General features: G+C 42.7%; 1 protein-coding gene across 2 annotated transcripts in view; it reads right to left on the bottom strand.

The window, feature by feature from the left end:
* RALY (RALY heterogeneous nuclear ribonucleoprotein) overlaps positions 1–22,149 on the bottom strand; it is a 413,228-nt gene that overhangs the window by 122,926 nt on the left and 268,153 nt on the right. For both annotated transcript variants that reach the window (XM_077251961.1, XM_077251962.1), the window contains exon 3: positions 4,755–5,024. In XM_077251961.1, the coding sequence (XP_077108076.1) occupies positions 4,755–5,010 (256 nt within the window). In that variant the 5' untranslated portion in view covers positions 5,011–5,024. The remainder of the gene's footprint in view (positions 1–4,754; positions 5,025–22,149) is intronic.

The raw sequence follows: 22,149 nt of genomic DNA, 5'->3' as shown, positions 1-22,149 counted from the left end.
TGACCCTAGTTAACTGGTAACTCCCGAACCGGGAACAGCCTAAGGTCTGTAAGTCTCTATTGTTAAAATTGTCTTCATTTGCGGAGGGCCAGGTTGTGATAGGTGGTGATTTTAACTTTGTCTTTGATCCCAAACTAGATACCTCCTCTGGTCGGGGGGCGGTCCCATCTAGAAAGGTGAGAGCCCTACAAAAATTCTTACTTAAACTTCATCTGATAGATGTTTGGAGAATCCTCAATCCTAGAGGTAAGGATTATACTTTCTATTCTACTCCACATAACTCCTACAGCAGAATTGACCTTTTTCTGGTCAGCAGGGGGGTTTTATCTTGGAGGCCTGATGCTAAGATTGGTAATATGGTTCAGTTGGATCATTGCCCTATTTTTCTGTCCTTGGAGATACCCGGGCTGGCTATGAAAAAATTCTCATGGAAATTGAATGGCAACCTTTTACGAGACACCACCTGTTTGAGTGATTTGAAATCTGACATTGCAGCGTTTGCCCATACTCATGCGTCAGATCCCACACCTCAGGCAATTAAATGGGAAGCACTGAAGTGCGTCATGAGAGGTACCTTAATCAAACATGGGGCTAGAATCAAAAAACTTCAGACTGAGGAAATAGACGCTTTGCTGTCTCAAATTCAGACCCTGGAAAGCAGGCATAAGAATTCGAGGTCCTCTGTGACTTTGGTCGAGCTCACTACAAAAAGGCTTGAACTTAAAGGCCTGCTGGATAGACGGTTTATGGGTGACAAGGAAAGAACTAAAGGGTTTTTCTACAAAAGAGCTGTTTGTGGGCGCCCTCTAGCACGACTGCTTCATCCCAGATCGGGTCCCACCCTTATCTCATCACTCAAAAATGATAAGGGCCAACTGGTCCATAGTAATGAGGAGATCCTAGAGGTCTTTCAAAAGTTCTATAAATCCCTATACAACATTAGGGGCAGGCTCGCTGATTTGGATCCCACCACATTGAAAAATAAAATTAAATCTTATATGAATAGGATCAAGGTCCCGTCCCTCCTTGAGGCGGATTTGGCGGTCCTGGAAAAGGACGTAACCCCTGAGGAGCTGGCAGAAGCTGTTAAATCTACGTCCACCTCTAAATGTCCTGGGCCGGTTGGGCTCACTCCCTTTTTCTATAAATCCCTTCTATCTGACTTGCTTCCCCAAATGGTCCTCACCTTTAATGCGATTTCTGAGGAGAATAGTTTCACCCCCCAGTCCCTAGAGACTCATATTTCTGTTCTGCCAAAGCCTAATAAGGATCCCCTGCTGGCCGGGAGTTATAGGCCAATCTCCCTGATCAACGTCGATGTAAAATTATTTGCTAAGGTATTGGCTGACAGATTGTCGGGACTTCTCCCATCTATTATCGACCTTGATCAGGTGGGCTTTGTCAAGGGCCGGGAGGCGCGGGACAGCATTATCAGGTCTCTTCTTCTTATTGAGAGGACCAAGATGCAAAAGTCCCCTCTTTGTCTTCTGTCGATTGACGCGGAAAAGGCCTTCGATAGAGTCCATTGGGACTTTCTACGGGAGACCCTGACCCATATTGGCTTACAATCCAATTTCCTGGGGAAAATTATGTCATTATATTCAAAACCCTCAGCTCATGTTAGAGTCAATGGATCCTTGTCCGATCGTTTTTATATCCAGAACGGTACTAGACAAGGCTGCCCGTTGTCGCCCCTATTATACGTTTTAGTTATTGAGCATTTGGCTAAGGCTATCCGAATTAATGACAGTATCTCAGGGATTCAGGTTGGAAACTCTAACCATAAAATGGCCCTATTTGCCGACGACATCCTCCTCTTCGTCTCTGACCCAGTCGTCTCTTTTCCAGTGCTTATGAAGGAGTTTGAATCCTTCGGGGATTTAAGCAACTTCAAGATTAATTACTCCAAAACTGAGGTCCTAAACATTTCTCTATCTTCTTCCGTGGTGGCTTCCTTGAAGCAGACCTTCCCCTTTAGATGGCAACAGGATCAGATTTCATATCTCGGGGTGAACCTCACCTCGGATCCTCTTCAATTATTTTCTTTGAATCATCAGGTCATTTTGAACAGGGTGGGATCCCTTCTGGAGTCTTATGGCCCATTGAGGCTGTCGTGGCTCGGTAGGATTCAGGTGGTTAAGATGGATATCCTGCCGAGATTTCTTTATATCTTTCAGGCGATTCCCATTTGGCCACATAAATCATTTTTTATTAACATACAGTCCTTGATTTCCCATTTTATCTGGAAGGGGAAAACACCAAGGGTGAGTTACAAGTTTTATCTAGGCCACGCCAGTTTGGTGGGGTGGGTCTACCCAACCTCCGAAACTATTGCAGGGCGGCCATATTAGTTCGCCTCTTGGACTGGAAATATGAAATTAAATTTAAAAATTGGGTAGAGTTAGAACAAGAATGGTCCGATTTGCCTCTTCATTATCTACAGTGGATCCCAAAGCAATATGCTCTTCAACGGAGGAGATTTTCCTTCCTAACCTCAGAGGCTATGAGAGCATGGCACTGCAGTGGTGTGAAGTAGTCCGCTCCTCCTGGGGCCAGCCTTCTTACACCTATTTTTTGCAACCCGGCATTTCCTCCGGGCATTCATAGGAAAGCCTTCATGGGATGGAAATACGAGGATGACATACGGGTTGGTAATATCTTACAGCGTGGCGAGATACCCACCCTCTGTTCCCTCCAAACCCAATCTCCCTCCACTAAACTTCTTTGGTGGGAGTATTTGCAGGTCCGGTCCTTCCTGCCCTCTTTGAATTTGCCAAGGGGTTCGAACTGTGAACTCTCTCCCTTGGAACTGTTGTTTGCCGGTGGAGACGCCCCGAGCAGGGGAATCTCTTCCCTCTACTCAATTTTTTCAATACCTGTCTCTGACGCAAGGCTCTATTTCCAGTCTGCTTGGGAGAGGGATTTGGGGCGGACTTTGTCGGATGAGGAATGGGAGCGTTGCTTCCTGATGTACCATAAACTCCCGAGTTCCAGTGAGGCCTCGGAGAAGGGGTATAAACTGCAATATAGGTGGTACCTCACAACACACAAATTTTCTCCCTCAATTTCAAGCTGCTGCTGGAGGTGTGGAAATGGCATTGGCTCCCTTTTGCATATCTGGTGGGGCTGCCCCTTGATTAGAACATTCTGGGACCAAGTGTTCCGAAATTATGGTTTGATCACAGGCAAGCACATCACCGGTACTCCGGAGATGGCATTGCTATCCATGATTCCCTGTTCGGTGAGATCCCAAAAAAAGGACATCCTTAAATTCTGCCTAGCGGCTGCTAGGACGGTGTTCCCCCGCCGATGGCGAGACCTGGTTCCCCCCGATATTGTGGAGTGGTTTTCAGAATTTGAAACCATCTTTAGGATGGAGGAAATTAATGCAGACCTTTCACAGACAAGGGTCTCCTTTTTAAGTATCTGGACTGAATGGATTCTATTTAAAGATTCTGCTCGTTTCCCTGACCTGTTTACCTGAATACACCTGTCTATTTTACAGTCGATTACTAAGCTACTCTTCTTTTCGTGTTCTAATTCTATATTTCTTTTCTTGAGCCCCGCCTACTTGGGCTCCCCCCTCTATTTCCTCCTCTTTCTATCTCCCCCCTGGGTGAGCTGTTCACCTTCCACCAGTTCGGTGTGATAGGTCTGTACCATGATTTACCAGTTACTTATATAATGATACTATTTGCGTGCATGTCTCGCTCTAGGGGACATGGGCGAACTGATTTTAGGTATGCTTTCTTTTATTCACGGTAATGAAAGTCGTCGCCTGTTGCGGGGGCAAGGAGTTATTGCTTATATGTTTAAGTTACCGTGGTCATTCTAGAGGGTTTACTCCCTCTAATTTTTTTTTTCTTTCTTTTCTTTCTCTCTTTTATGTAAGATTTATGCAAGGTTTGTGAACGAGTGTTTTTTGTGTTACTCTTCTCGATTTGTATATTATAAGGAAAAGTACTTTGATCATTGTCGTAGTTTTCAACTACTGTTTTTCTTGTAAAATTCTCTTCTCTTTAATAAAAATTATATTTACCAAAAAAAATGTATTGCTTCTGTCAGAAGTTTATAGAATAAAAGAACAATTTACATTTTACTCAAAAATATACCTTTAAAGAGAAAGATCAGATAAACTGAACATTTTGCAGTGGTCTCTTAATTTTTGCTAGAGCTGTATATTAAGACATTATTCTCCACTAAATGGTCAATAATGCGGCTTCTAGTAGTGCATGATACACATTTTTTTACCATCAGGATCATACAGTATCTAACAGAAGCAGCCTATGTTTGAAATTGGAGGCATGCTTGCATATGGTAAATGTCATATTTATATGGTTGGGTTGAGTGATGATACATCATTGACTATACAATTTCTAAATGGGTTGTCACCCTCCTGTTCAGCTATGTATTTACATCCTGCCAAAACATATGCTAGTGTAACATTGGTCAAAACTGGTTTCATCTTCACACCATCTCAGAATTTACAGCCAACAATAAAATTTTTCATTTACGCTACCGTTGACCTTAATGTTGGAAAGAAATAGACTGGAGCATTTTGGCATCGGTTGGAGCCACATAGAAACTCATAATGTCAATAGATCAATCTGTTATGGTCACTGGACTCAAAAACATATTATCTTGACATAAGAGGAAGCGTTAAGAAAATGAATAGAGTTTTGCACATAGGACATATAAATTACAAGAAGAGCAGTGAGTCTATGATCCACTGTTAGACACCATTCAGCTCTTACCTAGTGTCTGTCCAGCCAGTACTCGTCCATTCTCCCCAAGAACAGCACCTCTCGCATGCCTCTCATTCAGATACTGTACAAAAGCATATCCTTTATGCACTGAGCAGCCAACCACTCGGCCATATTTAGAGAAGATGGACTCCACATCACTCTTCTTCACCACTGCTGTGTTTAGGTTGCCAATGAAGACTCTTGAATTCAGGGATTTGGGATCATTTTTGTTGGTGATGTTGCTTGTAGCGGCTTTCAGGGACATTTTCTCCCCAGAGGCTGAAAACATAATGAAGGCAATTTAGTGGCAGGAATAGTGACGTATGTGTCCTATTATTCTGTGTTGTAACTTGCATAAATAATATGCTCATGATAATTTGAGTCTGAAATCAGCAAATTGGGGTCCAAATTTTGTTACCGTGGGAATTGTATAAAAACTTTTAAATACACAAATTGGTATACTAGCAGTGGTGTTCTCGCCATTTTTGGAATACTGGGGGGAAAACAAAAGTTATAATCTAAGAAAACTTTTACCCTCTCCACATAATATTTAATTAAAACAGCCTTATTACTAAATGTCTCAATACAAACTGCATACACTGATAAATAGATCTTAGACTTGATGAGGCTGCTGCACTTGCTTCGAAAATCCATTTCAAAATAATTTTATAATCCTGATATTATTCTGAACACTTTATGAATCTAGCTGTGCTCATTTTAATATCAAGGGCAAAACATAAATAAATAAAAAAAAGCATAATTACATTCACACATTCAGTATTTTACCTTAGTATTTGTAAGCCAAACCAGGAGTGGGTGATAAATGCAGAAGTGGTGCATATGTTTCTTTTATACTTTTCCTCTGATTGTTCCACTCCTGGTTTTGGCTTACAGATACTGAGGTCAAATACTGACCAAATACTGAAGGATTATATAGATATTCTGACATGGATTTTGAAAGAGCAACAGCCTCATCAGGGATAATTGATCTACCGTATATACTCGAGTATAAGCCGACCCGAGTATAAGCCGACCCCCCTAATTTTGCCACAAAAAACTGGGAAAACTTATTGACTCGAGTATAAGCCTAGGGTGGAAAATGCAGCAGGTACCGGTGAATTTCAAAATTAGAAATAGATATTCCATACCGTTCATTATGGCCCCATAGCTGTGCCATATAGTGCTCTGCACCATTCATTATGGCCCCATAGATGCTCCACATAAAGCTGTGCCATATATAATGCTCTGCACCGTTGCACCATAGATAGCTGTGCCATATATATATAATGCTCTGCACCGTTGCCCCATAGATAGCTGTGCCATATATATAATGCTCTGCACCGTTGCCCCATAGCTGTGCCATATAGTGCTCTGCACCATTGCCCCATAGCTGTGCCATATAGTGCTCTGCACCGTTGCCCCATAGCTCTGCCATATAGTGCTCTGCACAGTTGCCTCATAGCTGTGCCATATAGTGCTCTGCACCGTTGCCCCATAGCTGTGCCATATAGTGCTCTGCACCGTTGCCCCATAGATAGCTGTGCCATATAGTGCTCTGCACCGTTGCCCCATAGCTGTGCCATATAGTGCTCTGCACCGTTGCCCCATAGCTGTGCCATATAGTGCTCTGCACCGTTGCCCCATAGCTGTGCCATATAGTGCTCTGCACCATTGCCCCATAGCTGTGCCATATAGTGCTCTGCACCATTGCCCCATAGCTGGGCCATATAGTGCTCTGCACCGTTGCCCCATAGCTGTGCCATATAGTGCTCTGCACCGTTGCCCCATAGCTGTGCCATATAGTGCTCTGCACCATTGCCCCATAGCTGTGCCATATAGTGCTCTGCACCGTTGCCCCATAGCTGTGCCATATAGTGCTCTGCACCTTTGCCCCATAGCTGTGCCATATAGTGCTCTGCACCGTTGCCCCATAGCTGTGCCATATAGTGCTCTGCACCATTGCCCCATAGCTGTGCCATATAGTGCTCTGCACCGTTGCCCCATAGCTGTGCCATATAGTGCTCTGCACCATTGCCCCATAGCTGTGCCATATAGTGCTCTGCACCATTGCCCCATAGCTGTGCCATATAGTGCTCTGCACCGTTGCCCCATAGCTCTGCCATATAGTGCTCTGCACCATTGCCCCATAGATGCTCCACATAAATCTGTGCTGCTGCTGCTGCAATAAAAAAAAAAAAAACACATACTCACCTCTCTTGCTTGCAGCTCCTCGGCGCCATCTTCCCGGCGTCTCTCCGCACTGACTGATCAGGCAGAGGGCGGCGCGCACACTATATGCGTCATCGCGCCCTCTGCCTGAACAGTCAGTGCGGAGAGACGCCGGGAAGACTGCGCGACGCCCGGCGTGTGGAACGCGGACAGGTGAATATGCGATACTTACCTGCTCCCGGCGTCCCGCTCCTTCCCCCGGACAGCTGGTCTTCGGTGCCGCAGCCTCTTCCTCTATCAGCGGTCACCGGCACCGCTTCATTAGAGAAATGAATAGGCGGCTCCGCCCCTATGGGAGGTGGAGCAGCCTATTCATTTCTCTAATGAGCGGTCCCACGTGACAGCTGAACAGAGGAAGAGGCTGCTGCACCGAAGACCGTGGGACGGGCAGGGGGAGCGACAGGAACGCCGGAAGCAGGTAAGTATATGACAGTGCTCACCCGCCGACCCCACCACCGATCATGACTCGAGTATAAGCCGAGGGGGCACTTTCAGCCCAAAAATTTGGGCTGAAAATCTCGGCTTATACTCGAGTATATACGGTATATAGAAAAATGTTTAGAATTGAGAGTCCTCGGTGGTTGATATCTTTTAATGGCTAACTGAAAAGATGGTAACAAATTCTAAACAAATTCTAAACATTTTTCTATCTACTGGCTAACACGATACCAAGATATATATCTTTCCTTGATCTATATAGTAATGTATGCAGTTTATTATATTGTGACATCTGGTGACAGATCTGATTTGAATGTGCTGTCCAGGATTAGAAAAAGAGATCTGCTCTTGTCTTTGGGCTGTGTGTAGTATTGCGGCTCTGCTCTATTCGCTTAATTGAGGATGGGCAGAAAAACCAAACCCAGTCCATAGACATAATTGGCTCTTCGTCAAGGAAACAAACATCCTGGAAAATTCTTTTAAGACCCCTTTCACACATTTGATTCTTGCCCATCTCCTTTATATTATATTATTCTTTTGGATCCTATTTTTGGATCAAAATCACCCTTCTAAGTCTATGGGTCAGTGAAAAACGTGGACAGCACAATGACAGTGTCCTAGTTGCATCTGGTTTTCACTGGCTGTTTGATAGAAGAAGCTTGAGAAACGGCCATCATTTTTATATATACCAGAAAAACTGACACGCTGTCCAACTCTGATGAAGATATGATCGAAAACACTTATGGAAATCAGTCTGTTTTTCACATTTGCAGATAAAGGAACCTGATGTGTGAAAACTAAGTGGCGCTATTGTCTCTGCATGCATCTACCATTAGAGGTAGTATACTTCATATTAATTTATTATTGAGTTCAATGTATATCTGTATGCAGGTGGCTCCCAAGCTCCCCCTACAGGTTGCGTCTGGCAGCTAGAACAGCATTATTTATTCATTTTTAATGCCTTTCAATTAATTAGTAATTGACATATTTGTGCGCTCACTTTGAATTTGGACACATGCAGGAAAAGTTCATGGCTTATGATTACTGCAATTTTTTTTACCATAGTTAATAAATATTTCATACAACAGAATGAGATTTTTTTCAGAAATTCCCATCAACACTTTGTATTACAGAACAACAATATTGTTTGCTACTCCTCAGAGTTTTTGGTGGTCACTGTACCAGCACAAAGTGCAACCAGGCCTTCTGGACAAAGATCCACGAAGTGCTACGCATGCATCAAGTAGTCGATGTTGGAAATTACATAGTTTACAACAATTTTCTTCAACTGTACAATGCCTACAGTATATTACACATTGATACATTTTCTGCAACATTTTCATGTAGTCATCTATCAATGTAAAAGAAGCAAATCTGAAAGATGTCACTTCCACTATACCGTAAGGAGCATGCATGGCTGCTTACATAGTTTATAAAACGGTAACTGGAAATGGAAATACATGTGTCTTACTCTTCAGGCTTGTACAAGACAATTAGTGAGATGGTTTAGATGACTAAATTATCAAACATCACTACACATTCACATGAATTGTAGGGATGGACAAATTCAGGAGATAATTGAAAACTGTTGCTAAAAATGAGCATATTTGGGAGTTAAGAATAGATACACATCACACATATGCCCTGGAATCTCATCTTATTGACACGGCTTTATTGTATTTACTTTTAATGGTGATAATAAAGTTTGTAAAAAACAGGACTGGACTAGTGATGAGCGAATTTACTTGACACTCGAGATTTCTCGAGCACGCTCGGGGGTCCTCCGAGTATTTTTTAGTGCTCGGAGATTTAGTTTTTATTGCCGCAGCTGAATGATTTACATCTCTTAGCCTGCTTGATTACATGTGGGGATTCCCTGGCAACCAGGCAACCCCCACATATACTTATGCTGGCTGATGCCAATGATTAACTTGGCAATGCACCACCTACTGCCACCAGTGTTGATGGCCTATGCTCACCTGGGCGTCTATTCCCTGTCCATCATATCATCTACACTGTTATACTGTTTCTGTCAGAGCTGCTGTTGCTGACCTTACACTGCCACACATCTTGTTACCTGCCCCGTATAAATTCTCTAGTGTGCAACTTCGGCCATTGCCACCGCAGAACCAAGTCAGTCATACATCTCCTTGCTACCCACTGTATTTTGCTGTGCTAGACTGTACTGCTTATGGCAGGGCTGCTACTGCTGGCCATAAACTGTCACACATCTCCTTACCTACACTGTCTTAATTCTCTAACATGTTGTTCTGCCACTACAGATTCACACCAACCACACATCTCCTGACTGCTCATTGTGTTTTATAGTGCTTGACCATACTGCTGTTTCTGGCTCTACACTACTACACATCTCCTTACCTGCCTCGTCCTAACTGTCTATCATGTGCCTCTTGCCGCTGTCACTGCAGAGTGACAAGAACCACAAGTCTCCTAGTGGTCCCCTGTGATTTATAGTGCTAGACAATACTCATACTTGAAAATGTATTCTGTTATGGGTACACACATGAAACAGCTCACAAAATAAGGCAAATTTTGTAAGACTTGGTGACAACTCTAGTCCTGCTCACTAAAGAAATGACAACTTTTGGAATACTTAATAAAAAGCCTCTGTAATTGCTTAATCATGTTATGAATAGTAAACCTGCTTTGGATCCCAAAAATAAATATTTTGTTTCACTCACAGTTTAAAAGCCATTCCTTCTTCACTTTCAAAACAGTACACCTGTTTGATCTACATAAAAAAGGTATATTTTTGTATGGATTATGAAAAAGCTATCACAACTTCATTTAGCTAAAACTAAGCTCTTGATACTCCACAATTTTGCACTTCCCATGTTAAACAACCACAGATTCTTCCATTTGCTCCGACTGTGTATAAACACCAGTAAAATAAACAAAAAGATAATTTTTGGACTGTTTATGCAATTTACATTGCCTACAAACCATGAAACTTCTATGTGTGGTTAAATAGGCGGCTAATTACCATCAGTTACCATTCATTTTTCACAGCCAGATAGGATGAGGTCATTGGACATTAATAAGGCTGTTTTTTTGCATTGCAGGGCTCAAAATGGGTTCAATACGGACCCTTTGTCTGTCATGCACATATTTTACAGTCTTTTAGAGGCTTTTCAATATTGCGATTTGCTGCAAATTTGTTCTGCCCAAATTGAATTTTTGGGGAAAATGCATTGAAGCTTGTAATTTCAAATTTCAAATAATCCACTCATCTTTAATTATAACTCTTCACTAGATTTGTTTTGCAAAATGTAAACGTACATGTTTTTACAACCCATTTAAAATAGCCAGGCTGGTTCAGGCCCCATAAAAGTCACCTGGGTACGTAACCCTTTATAAATATCCATTGTGACCTATGTTTACAATTTCTTAATTTTAATTTATGTAGTTAAATTTCAACTCTATCAAAATTACACAATGTCCATGGAATTCAAAGTTGGGACTTGGGTGCAGGCATATCAAAGTGGGATCATTAAAGTGTATCTGTCACCAGATTTCACAATACAAACTGCGTACATTATGAAATTAATCTCTTAGACTTGATGATGCTAGTGTGCTTTCAACATCCATGTCATAAATGCAGTTAAAAGGATGAGCAGTTGTGCTAATTTTATAAGAGCAAGAAAAGCTTAAAAAAAAGATAATGCAGCCATTCTGTTATGAATTTTCTAAGTACCGTAAGTACGTGTCAGCCTTATGACTAAGAGATCTATTAATGTATACAGTTTGTACTATGATATCTTGTGACCGATCCTCTTTAAGATCCTCTTAAAGGATTTGTTTTTTAGTCATTGATCATATACATTGGAGTTTTTGGGATGTGTATCCTCTCTCTTTTTATGGTATAAGATGTCACGGGTTTACTGAAACAGAAAGGGGCCAGAAGACGGCAGCATCTGATTTCACATACTCCTGCACTGCTTAGAAACAGTTCTCCTTTATATTAAATGTGCAGATTTCTGTTATCAGTGCAGGAGTTAAAACTGTCCAGCTTAGAGTCTCTGAAGTGTTCCTGCTTGGATGATCTCATTTTTTCAGTACTGTCCACTCGTCTCTCCTATATATTCTCCCCTCTGGAAATCAGGATTGCCAGTGTTAGTCTTGTACTGCCTGGTGTGTAGTGGAGGAGTCAGTTGTTGGTAGATGCATTTGGAGTGTTGATCTGTGACTGTTGCTTGGTCTTTTGGCTGTGTGCAAATCATCACACTCTCCTATTATATTCTTTTTCTCCACGGTGTTCCTCTCTGTTGTCTATGAGTGAATATTTGGTTGTTTGGTATTTCATTTATCCCTGTATGTCCGCCCTTGTTAGTCTGTTTTGTGTACATACATTCACTATTACGCTCCACTTCCCTGGGTCAGGGAGGAGGACAGATATAGCGCTGATTCAGGAGCTTAGCAGGATACGTGGCCCCGGCATTTTCACCATCAGAAGTAATCCAGGGAGCAGGGATAGCTAGGGCACCCCTAGTGTTAGGGACAGGGAAGGAGCCTCTGGCCCCAAGTATTCCGACAAGAGTTGTGACATAAGAGCTTTGACACACCATCTTTCAATTAATTATTCTAATACACAGACCCAAAAACATGCAGATCATGAATGCAGAGTGTGTTGGTTTTCTTAGAATCTACTGCACCAACTGGTAAATTGTTTAACATGTGGTAATATAATTTATACCAAAAACAGTGATTAATCTGGTTAGTCATATTGGACTACTATTATTTTGAACATTGCTGTACATATTGCGTAAACCCCTACAAAAAGGTACGTAGTGAAACATACTATATTTTATTATTTAGAGATCCCATCTGAACCTTTGGTTAGCAAAAAAACAAAACATGTGTGACTCTAGGGTACAGTATGGTCAAATAGTAGACTATGCATGGCATACTACGGCTTGGCCATGTGCACAGTATATTTTAGATATCACTGATTACTATACAGATGCTAGTTTTGATACTTAAACAATATGACTGTATGGTCCGCCATACATTGCTGCTGAGGCATACAGTTGAAAAGGAAATGTAGGAGGTTTACCACTGTGTCAAAGAAAACAACCGAGATAGACCAAAGTATTAGTAGTGAAGGTGGCTGATTAAAACTTACTGAAAACTGTAATTGAGGTTTTATGTATCAGAGTCGCTCTGGCCTTGGAGGGGATCATTATTTGTTTTTGCTAGATAAACATTTTCAGAATGTAACTCTCATTATTGCAGATTATAGGCTTCATTCTCCATGATATTGCCAGCTTACAATGTTATAAATATTTTATATGACTGTATTATTGCAGATTAATAAACAGCCTAGATAAGACCTGCTTTATCCATGACTAGACTTCTCGTCCAGTACTTAGTGGGCAAAATAGCTACAGCAAAAGAACCTGCACTAGCTTACAAAGAAAGACAATTTACCGTATTACATAGATACTTTAGTCTGGGCAACCCAAAAAATCAGGTAAATAATGAAAAGCAGCCATATTGGTTGTCACTTCTCAGAAATTATTGTTTGTGACAAGTAACAATATGGCAGCACCACAGTTAAATAAAAAATAGACGATATCCCTTTAGGCAAAAGGACCCTATTGGTCATATTGCTCCTGCTCTATCTTCTAATTCATTAATAAATGACCATTTTTAAGTTTTGGGTACAAATTTTCTTTTATTGCAATTTTTTTCCTCATTTTGCATATTAATTGGATTATGAAGAATACCTTTACCTAAATTTTTCAAGTTAAACTGGACATGTGTCTAGTTGCTAGAGGGTGGCTAAAAGTTTTTTTTTTACTTTTGGCCTCTCCATAGGATACCGATTGGTGGTTGAGATGCATTTCACAGAGGTTTAGGAGGTAAAGTCTCTCTTTGAGGAGAGCATCAAGCTGGTGTAGGGAGAATAGAAAGAAGGAATATAAACCAGCTCACCCGTGATGCATAAACCAATCCTCGGGAGCACGGACCCGCTGTGTCCAGGCGTATAGAGTCCAAAAAAGAAAAGAATGTCCAGCTTCACCGAATCCGTAAAAAAGAGTTTTCTTTATTCACAACTTTTAAGCATAGAGGATACAGACTTCAGCACAAGCCATATGGGTAAGAATCTCAACGCATTTCTGGAGACTAAGCTCCCTTAATCATGACCATGACTCTTTTTTACGGATTCGGTGAAGCTGGACATTCTTTTCTTTGTAGGGAGAATAGAAACCTAGCCTGCACACCACACACTTTTGACGCGTTTTTTCCTATTACAGAAATCTATGGAAAACACCTGGAAAAAAAAATCAAAAATGTTAAAAATACAATTTAAAATTTTTTAAAAATACTCAAACTTATCAAACACGTCACAAGAAAAATCAATATTTTGCTCACAGCTTTTTAGTTTGAACTTTCACTAGCTTCTTGTAAAGCCCATGTACACATCCCATCCACGAGTTTTTGAAAAATTGACTGAAAGAAACTGGAAAACAAGGAAATTATACAAACTCCATACAGATGTTGAAAAAGGAACCACTCGAAACAGAAAATATTAGAATCCTAGAAACGACCAAAAACCAAAAACAACAAGGATCCCTAAAATATAACTTTTAATAATTATTAAAGCTAAAAACAGTTTGCTCCAATATAAGAAACAATGATATTAAGAAAAATACAGACAGCTCAAAGAACAAAATACAAACTAATTTACCCTATCAGGTGTCCTAATACTAGTCCCTACCTGACAGCGGAGGTTGACACCCTAAGTTTCTGTGGTAGGCGCCCCCGCTCCTCGACGACTGGCCCTAGTAGCCCTAGATACACCCTATGTTCCCAAAAGGAGACCTACTAAAAAAATGCAAAAATTAGAATAGAAAAAAGCAAAAAAATGAACTTAGCAAAAAAAACCAAAATTGTTATTTAGTACCAGACAAAAAGGTCCCTAGTAGGGAGTGATAGAAAAATCACAACTATTGGGTAAAAATATATAATACCAGTGTCTCGTTTATCCAAAAAATATATCAGCGGGCCACTCCATCCCATATTAATATTTAAGTAAACATGTAGTCATGTATAGCCAAAGTTTTCAAGTAATCAAATGACTCCCAGGTATACAGTGTTCTCAATAGGACAGCGGCCCACATAAGCACAGAGACATCCCAACCACAACCAGGGGACCACCAGAGCAGGTTAAACAGTCAAACAGACAACACCCCATAGTTCAATACTATAGTAAACGCTTCTACTCATCTGCATTCCAGAGGCGTTGTGGGTGGTCATACAATCATACAGCTCCATTGGTCTCCTGCCGGGATATCCTCCCTATACTGCCCGATGCGTTTCCCCCCGTGGGAATCCTGGGGGTTCATCAGGGGACATGGAGCAATGCCACAGAAATGTAAAGCTGCACCTTTACATTTCTGTGGCATTGCTCCATGATGTTGCCCTCGGCGGGATTTGAATCTTGAATATTAGTGCCACATAGCAAAAGTGCTAACCAATCATTTCTAATAGGGCTACATTTCTTACAAGGTAGGGTAGAATGCATATTGCAAAGGTGTAGAAAATGGTGTAACAGCCTCTCTGAAGACCACTGTTTTATCATGTGTGAACTGTATTTTATAGTGTGTTTTATCCTCATGCAGGCTGGAGTTTGTTTGTTAAGAGTGACAGGGTTAACTATAGGGCCGGTCCATAGGTAGGGAGGAGTAGATGGGCACTAGTGGTTTAGTTCCTGTTTTTTTAGGGTAGTATAGAGATAACGAGAAAAAAAGAAAAGACACCTAAGGGTATGTTCACACGATCCTGATTTCAATCCTTTTTTTTCAGGACAAAAACCGCAGCTCTTGGCAGAAAACGCAGGTGCGGTTTTGGTGCGTTTTTTGGTGCGGTTTTTAGTGCGTTTTTTTATGCAGTTTTCTCTGCAGATTGTCTGTGTTTGACACAAATAAAGCTTTAACTGCAGTGGGGGAAAAAAAAAAAGAAATGATGTCATTTCCTTGTCATTTCCTTGTCCAACCCTTTTCTTCTTCCATCCTCCATCACGTATTTCAGTGCCACGTGCCACGTATTTCAGTGCCACGTATCACGTATGTCAGTGCCACGTGCCACGTATTTCAGGGCCACGTATTTAAGTGCCACGTATTTCAGTACCACGTATTTCAGTGCCACGTATTTCAGTGCCACGTGCCACGTATTTCAGTGCCACGTATCACATATTTCAGTGCCACGTGCCACGTATTTCAGGGCCACGTATCACGTATTTAAGTGCCACGTGCCACGTATTTCAGTGCCACGTATCACATATTTCAGTGCCACGTATTTAAGTGCCACGTATTTCAGGGCCACGTATTTCAGTGCCACGTATCACATATTTCAGTGCCACGTATTTCAGGGCCACGTATCACATATTTAAGTGCCACGTGCCACGTATTTCAGTGCCACGTATCACATATTTCAGTGCCACGTGCCACGTATTTCAGGGCCACGTATCACGTATTTAAGTGACACGTATCACGTATAAGTGTCACGTATTTAATTGCCACGTATTTAAGTGCCACGTATCCCACGAATATTTTCCATGGAGAACAGACACATCCAGAGATATGTCTGCTCTCCACGGCTGCAGCAACACACTGACAGGAGCCATAGTTCCTGTCGGTGTGTCACTGCGCATGCGCGAGCGAGTTTACCGGCGGTCATTGACCCCGGCACTCTCGCTTAACGGCAGTGCTGCGTGGGAAAGTTCAACGCAGCTGTACTGCCGCTAACCGAGACGCTGGAGTCATTGAACTCCGGAACAGTACGCGATACACTGCTAGGAGCTTCGCTCCTGGCAGTGTATCGCCGGAGAGCAGCCGATCGGCGTGGGACACTCGTTTTATGGATTCTGCGGACAGGGAGTATGGATTTGGTTTATTATTTTTGGATTTTTTCATGGAGGATCGAGGGCTTCGCCTACAAGTGTGGTGTTGGTGAGTATATACTCTGTGTTATATGTTGTATGTACTGTACTGTGTGTCATGTATGTGTATTGTGTGTAGGTGTTTGGTGTAAACTTTACTATTGTGCTAAGTCGCTGGACACAGGGACAACTCTCCCATCCTAATACCGGATGGGAGTCGTAGTCCCATACGGCGACTTAGCACAATGGAGGCACTATCGTCGCATGGGGACGGACACACAGACATACCAGATCAATCAGACGCCCGACATCGATCCCCATGCGACGGTATGCCTCCATGATGACAGTCTCTTCAGGAACGACACTCCGCCCACGCACTTCCGAGGAACAACTTCCGGCCGCTTCCCCGCACTTCCTGCAGCTGCGGTTCTGCACATCAAACCGCAGTAAAACCCGCAGATATATTTTTGATCTGCGGGTTTTACTGCGGTTTTGACCTCACAATGGAGGTCTATGGGTGCAGAACCGCTGCGGTTTAGGAAAAAGAAGTGACATGCTCCTTCTTTTTTCCCGCACCGATTTAGCGCGGCTTTTTAAGGGAAATTCAGGACCGTGTGCACAGTGGTTCCTGTTTTCCATAGGGGTACATTGTAATGTACCCTGCATGTAAAACAGCTGCGGGACCGCAGCGGCAAAACCGCTGCGGTTCCGCAGTAAAAAACGCACTGTGTGAACATGGCCTTAGAGAGTTCTGGCATCATTGGGTGTGTGTGAAGAAACAGACCTGTAAGGGAGCACATTTCAGCAAGCAATCTACAGTGGTGACAGCTTTCCTATTAGCAGGTAATTTGGGGCACCTAAGTAGGAAGATTTCAAGCAAATCTCAGTGTTTGTCAGACCGGGAGGTCTTGGTGAAAAAAATACAGGATCAGCCACTCTGGGGCATGTCAGTAAGTTGGTAGCTAGTGAGAGCTCTCTTACTCCGTTCACAAGAGGCAAGCTAGGGTGCAGTGATACCGCGTAACTCATTGACCCTTGTGGCCCTGTGCCAAGAAGATGGGGCCCCCAGCATAACCAGTTGTGAATATGTAACATTCTCCACATGTATTGTGCCACCATCCACAACCACTACAAATGTGCTTCTCTTTGGAGCAGAATAGAAAGTGAGAAAGTCAAGCATTGTTCCTGCTACCCATTGTATATACAGTATGTTTCAACCTCAGTAAACAAGACTTTAGTTTTGCAGACCCAACTGTGTTCTTCATCATGAGGTTAATGGGCTCTGGTGCCGCACAACCTGTGCCAGAACATAATGATGTTCATACATTTGGAGGTGTCTGCCACCAAAGCGCAACAGCATGCATACACCCAGGGAACCCTATGTAACGTGTTTAGAGAGGTGGATATAGATGTCAGCCAAAATCCCCCTTATGCATATATATGTATTACGACTGTATTACTTCATATGGTTTTAACCACAGATACAGTCATATGAAAAAGTTTGGGCACCCCTATTAATCTTAAGCTTAAAGTTTTATAAAAATTGTTTTTTTTGCAACAGCTATTTCAGTTTCATATATCTAATAACTGTTGGACACAGTAATGTTTCTGCCTTGAAATGAGGTTTATTGTACTAACAGAAAATGTGCAATCTGCATTCAAACAAAATTTGACAGGTGCATAAGTATGGGCACCCTTATCATTTTCTTGTTTTAAATACTCCTACCTACTTTTTACTGACTTACTAAAGCACTTTTTTTGGTTTTGTAACCTCATTGAGCTTTGAACTTCATAGCTAGGTGTATGCAATCATGAGAAAAGCTACTTAAAGTGGCCACTTGCAAGTTGTTCTCCTGTTTGAATCTCCTCTGAAGAGTGGCATCATGGGCTCCTCAAAACAACTGTCAAATGATCTGAAAACAAAGATTATTCAACATAGTTGTTCAGGGGAAGGATACAAAAAGCTGTCTCAGAGATTTAACCTGTCAATTTCCACTGTGAGGAACATAGTAAGGAAAAGGAAGAACACAGGTACAGTTCTTGTTAAGGCCAGAAGTGGCAGGCCAAGAAAAACATCAGAAAGGCAGAGAAGAAGAATGGTGAGATCAGTCAAGGACAATCCTCAGACCATCTCCAGAGAGCTGCCGCATCAACTTGCTGCAGATGGTGTCACTGTGCATCGGTCAACTATACAACGCACTGTGTTTTTTGGCCGCCATGCATAACGCCTTTTTGTTTTACCAAACAACTCAATCTTGGTTTCAAGAGTCCACAGGACCTTCTTCCAAAAAGAAATTGGCTTCTCCAAATGTGCTTTTGCATACCTCAGCCATCTCTGTTTGTGGTGTGCTTGCAGAAACGGCATCTTTCGCATCGCTCTCCCATACAGCTTCTCCTTGTGCAAAGTACGTTGTATAGTTGACCGATGCACAGTGACACCATCTGCAGCAAGTTGATGCTGCAGCTCTCTGGAGGTGGTCTGAGGATTGTCCTTGACTGATCTCACCATTCTTCTTCTCTGCCTTTCTGATGTTTTTCTTGGCCTGCCACTTCTGGCTTTAACAAGAACTGTACCTGTGTTCTTCCATTTCCTTACTATGTTCCTCACAGTGGAAATTGACAGGTTAAACCTCTGAGACAGCTTTTTGTATCCTTCCCCTGAACAACTATGTTGAATAATCTTTGTTTTCAGATCATTTGACAGTTGTTTTGAGGAGCCCATGATGCCACTCTTCAGATGAGATTCAAACAGGAGAACAACTTGCAAGTGGCCACTGTAAGTAGCTTTTCTCATGATTGCATACACCTAGTTATGAAGTTCAAAGCTCAATGAGGTTACAAAACTAAAAAAAGTGCTTTAGTAAGTCAGTAAAAAGTAGGTAGGAGTATTTAAAACAAGAAAATGATAAGGGTGCCCACACTTATGCACCTGTCAAATTTTGTTTGAATGCAGATTGCACATTTTCTATTAGTACAATAAACCTCATTTCAAGGCAGAAACATTACTGTGTCCAACAGTTATTAGATATATGAAACTGAAATAGCTGTTGCAAAAAAACCAATTTTTATAAAACATTAAGCTTAAGATTAATAGGGGTGCCCAAACTTTTTCATATGACTGTATAATAAAGCTGCATGTACACCAAAAAGCAATGAAGCTTCTGGAAAATTAGTGCAGGATGTGCAGAATGTGCCTTTAATAAGGAGAGACTGCCACCTGCCAAGTGTGCTGGAAGATTTGTCGGGGGAAGGACCTTGTATCCTGAACCAGATCAAGTGACCCTCTGTAATCACTTCCCTTATGTGAAAGCCCTGCACACCAAGCCACGAGGAGATTTGGTGCCAAGGAAGAGAGCAGGGCAGACGTTCTCCAGAGACACTGCTGAGACCAACGTGACATGCCTCAGCGGGGAGTCTGTGCTTCTTGGGTGTCGGTCACCACCTGACAAGGTCCGGATCCCCCGGAAGATATCACCGAGTACGGGTTACGCTGGTCAGAGCCGGAATCTGTGCCCTGCACTGGTAAAGCCTAGAAGATCCGACTACACCTGTCAAGATCTGAGGCCTGGTCCTCTCTGCCCAGAGCCTGAGAGACTTTTGCACGCCTGTGAGAGAGGAGGAACAGTGCGAGAGGGAAGCTATCACTTATGGTACCAGGGTTGGCTGGGACTAAGACTACAAGTTGTGAAGGGGCTGGTTGGTGTGTGAGAGGCTCAATGGTCTTTTATTGACTACGTCAGGAAGAGACTTTTGGCCTAGCGGGGAAACCCGGTGACCCCGGTAGGGCCAGAGCCTCAAGTGAAAACTCACATGGTGACTCCCAAGACCGTGAATACCACTAACGTTAAGTAGTGAGTAGAGATGAGTGGTGTTCGAGTCGAACTGTTCGCCAATTTCAAATTTGAGCTGTTTTGGGCGGTGTTCGAGTTGTTCTACGAACCCGAACAATTTGCTTAAAATTTGGCTGTTTGAGTTTCTGTTCGATAACTGTTCATTCACCAAAAGCCTAGCCTAGTTCACCATTGTTAATGGACTATTTTAGTGTATAGTGGGCGGGGGGCGGGGGATAGATCTGTGCTGAAATAACGCCGATCTCCTTTTTTTTTCTTACCCGCATTTACAGAGGGGCGGTGCAGTCTCTCAGCCTATCAGCAGTGCACACACACACACAGCAATGTGCATGTGATGCACACAAGCAAGGGCATGTGTCATTGGCTGTGTATAGAAGAATTTATTTTGCAGTATACTCAAAATGTTTCGGTTCAACGTGAACCTTCTTCAGTTACGTATACAGAATACATGTGATGAAGAACTGAAGAAGGTTCACGTTGAACCGAAACTTTTTGAGTATACTGCAAAATAAATTCTTCTGTTCCAGCATCCTAAGTTGAGTGCTAAGTTTTATGTTGATTAAGTATATGGCGTGGGAGCCTAACTATAGCACCACTTCGTAGCTGTGCTCACGGTGTTGTTTCACACTCATTGGCTGTGTATGTCATATGTCCTTGCCCTATAAGAACTAGCCATTTGCTCCGTCGCCACCATTTCCTCACTGCTGCAGCTTAGTGTTAGACGGCACCGCTGCTGCTGTGTGCGCTATACAGACTAAGAGTGTTTTTTTGGAGCGAATTGTCAGAGAGATAAGGTTTAGGGAGTCGGGACTAGTTGTAATATCAGCCCTTTTCAGGGTAGGTTACAGCAGTTCATAGCACTGTTTGCCAGGCATGTCTGAGCCAGTGCTGTGCAAGTGTTTGTCACAGCATTTGGTGCAATCTAGCTCAGCCAATCCTTTTGGGCTAGTAGCATTGTCTGATAGTCATAGCCCACCTGTGAAGCTAGCTACACTGCCTGTGTATGTCAATTTTTACTGCATCTAACCCAGTAAATTACTTTGGGGTTTTGGGCTTAGTAGCAGTGTCTGCACGTCAGCAGAGTAGCCCGCCTGTGAAACTAACTACACCGCTTGTGTATCTCTATTTTCACTGCATCTAATCCAGTTAACAGTTTTGGGCCTAGGAGCAGTGCCTGCACGTCTGCAGAGTAGCCTGCCTGTGAAACTAACTACACCACCTGTGTTTCTCTTTTTTCACTGCCTCTAATCCAGTTAACAGTTTTGGGCCTAGGAGCAGTGTTTGCACGTCAGCAGAGTAGCCCGCCTGTGAAACTAACTACACCACCTGTTTATCTAACTACTGTTTTGTAACGGCATCTAGCCCAGGAAATCCTTTTGGGCCTAGTAGAATTTAGTGCTACTCAGCAGCGTACCCCACCCATGAAGCAAGCTACACCGACTGTTTACCTAACTACTATTTTGTAACGGTATCTGGCCCAGGAAATCCTTTTGGGCCTAGTAGCAATTTCTGCTACTCAGCAGAGTACCCCACCCATGAAGCAAGCTACACCGCCTTCTTTCTTTCTCAATCTAACCACTCGGCTCTGGGGTGTCCACTCTCCCTACAGCTCTCTCCTTCTCACAGGTGGACTACTGCATGTTTTCACACTGTGGAGAATCTTTTGGGTCCAGGCATAAGAAGTCGTCAAGGTAATGGATAATATGTGCCGCCTTACAAACGTCCATGACGACACATTCGAGGAAGCAACTAAACACCTCAAATAGTGAGCAGGATATGGAGCACCTCATGGCCAAACAGCGATCTATGTAGTATGCTCCTTCACAGAAGCAGCCCAATGGGAGGACACTATTCGGAGGCACAGGTAGTAACCGGAACACCCCCTCAATGTCTGTTTTGGCCATTAGGGTGCCCCTTACCAACTTCTTGACCCGCCTGATTGCCTCGTCAAAGGAGGTACAGTACATAGTACTGTACTTGG

Source organism: Ranitomeya variabilis, chromosome 4 (genome assembly GCF_051348905.1).
Source record: "Ranitomeya variabilis isolate aRanVar5 chromosome 4, aRanVar5.hap1, whole genome shotgun sequence".
In the NCBI taxonomy this organism is placed as follows: Eukaryota; Metazoa; Chordata; class Amphibia; order Anura; family Dendrobatidae; genus Ranitomeya; species Ranitomeya variabilis.
Note: the sequence above shows the minus strand (reverse complement) of the source record. Positions and strands in the feature narration are given on the sequence as shown.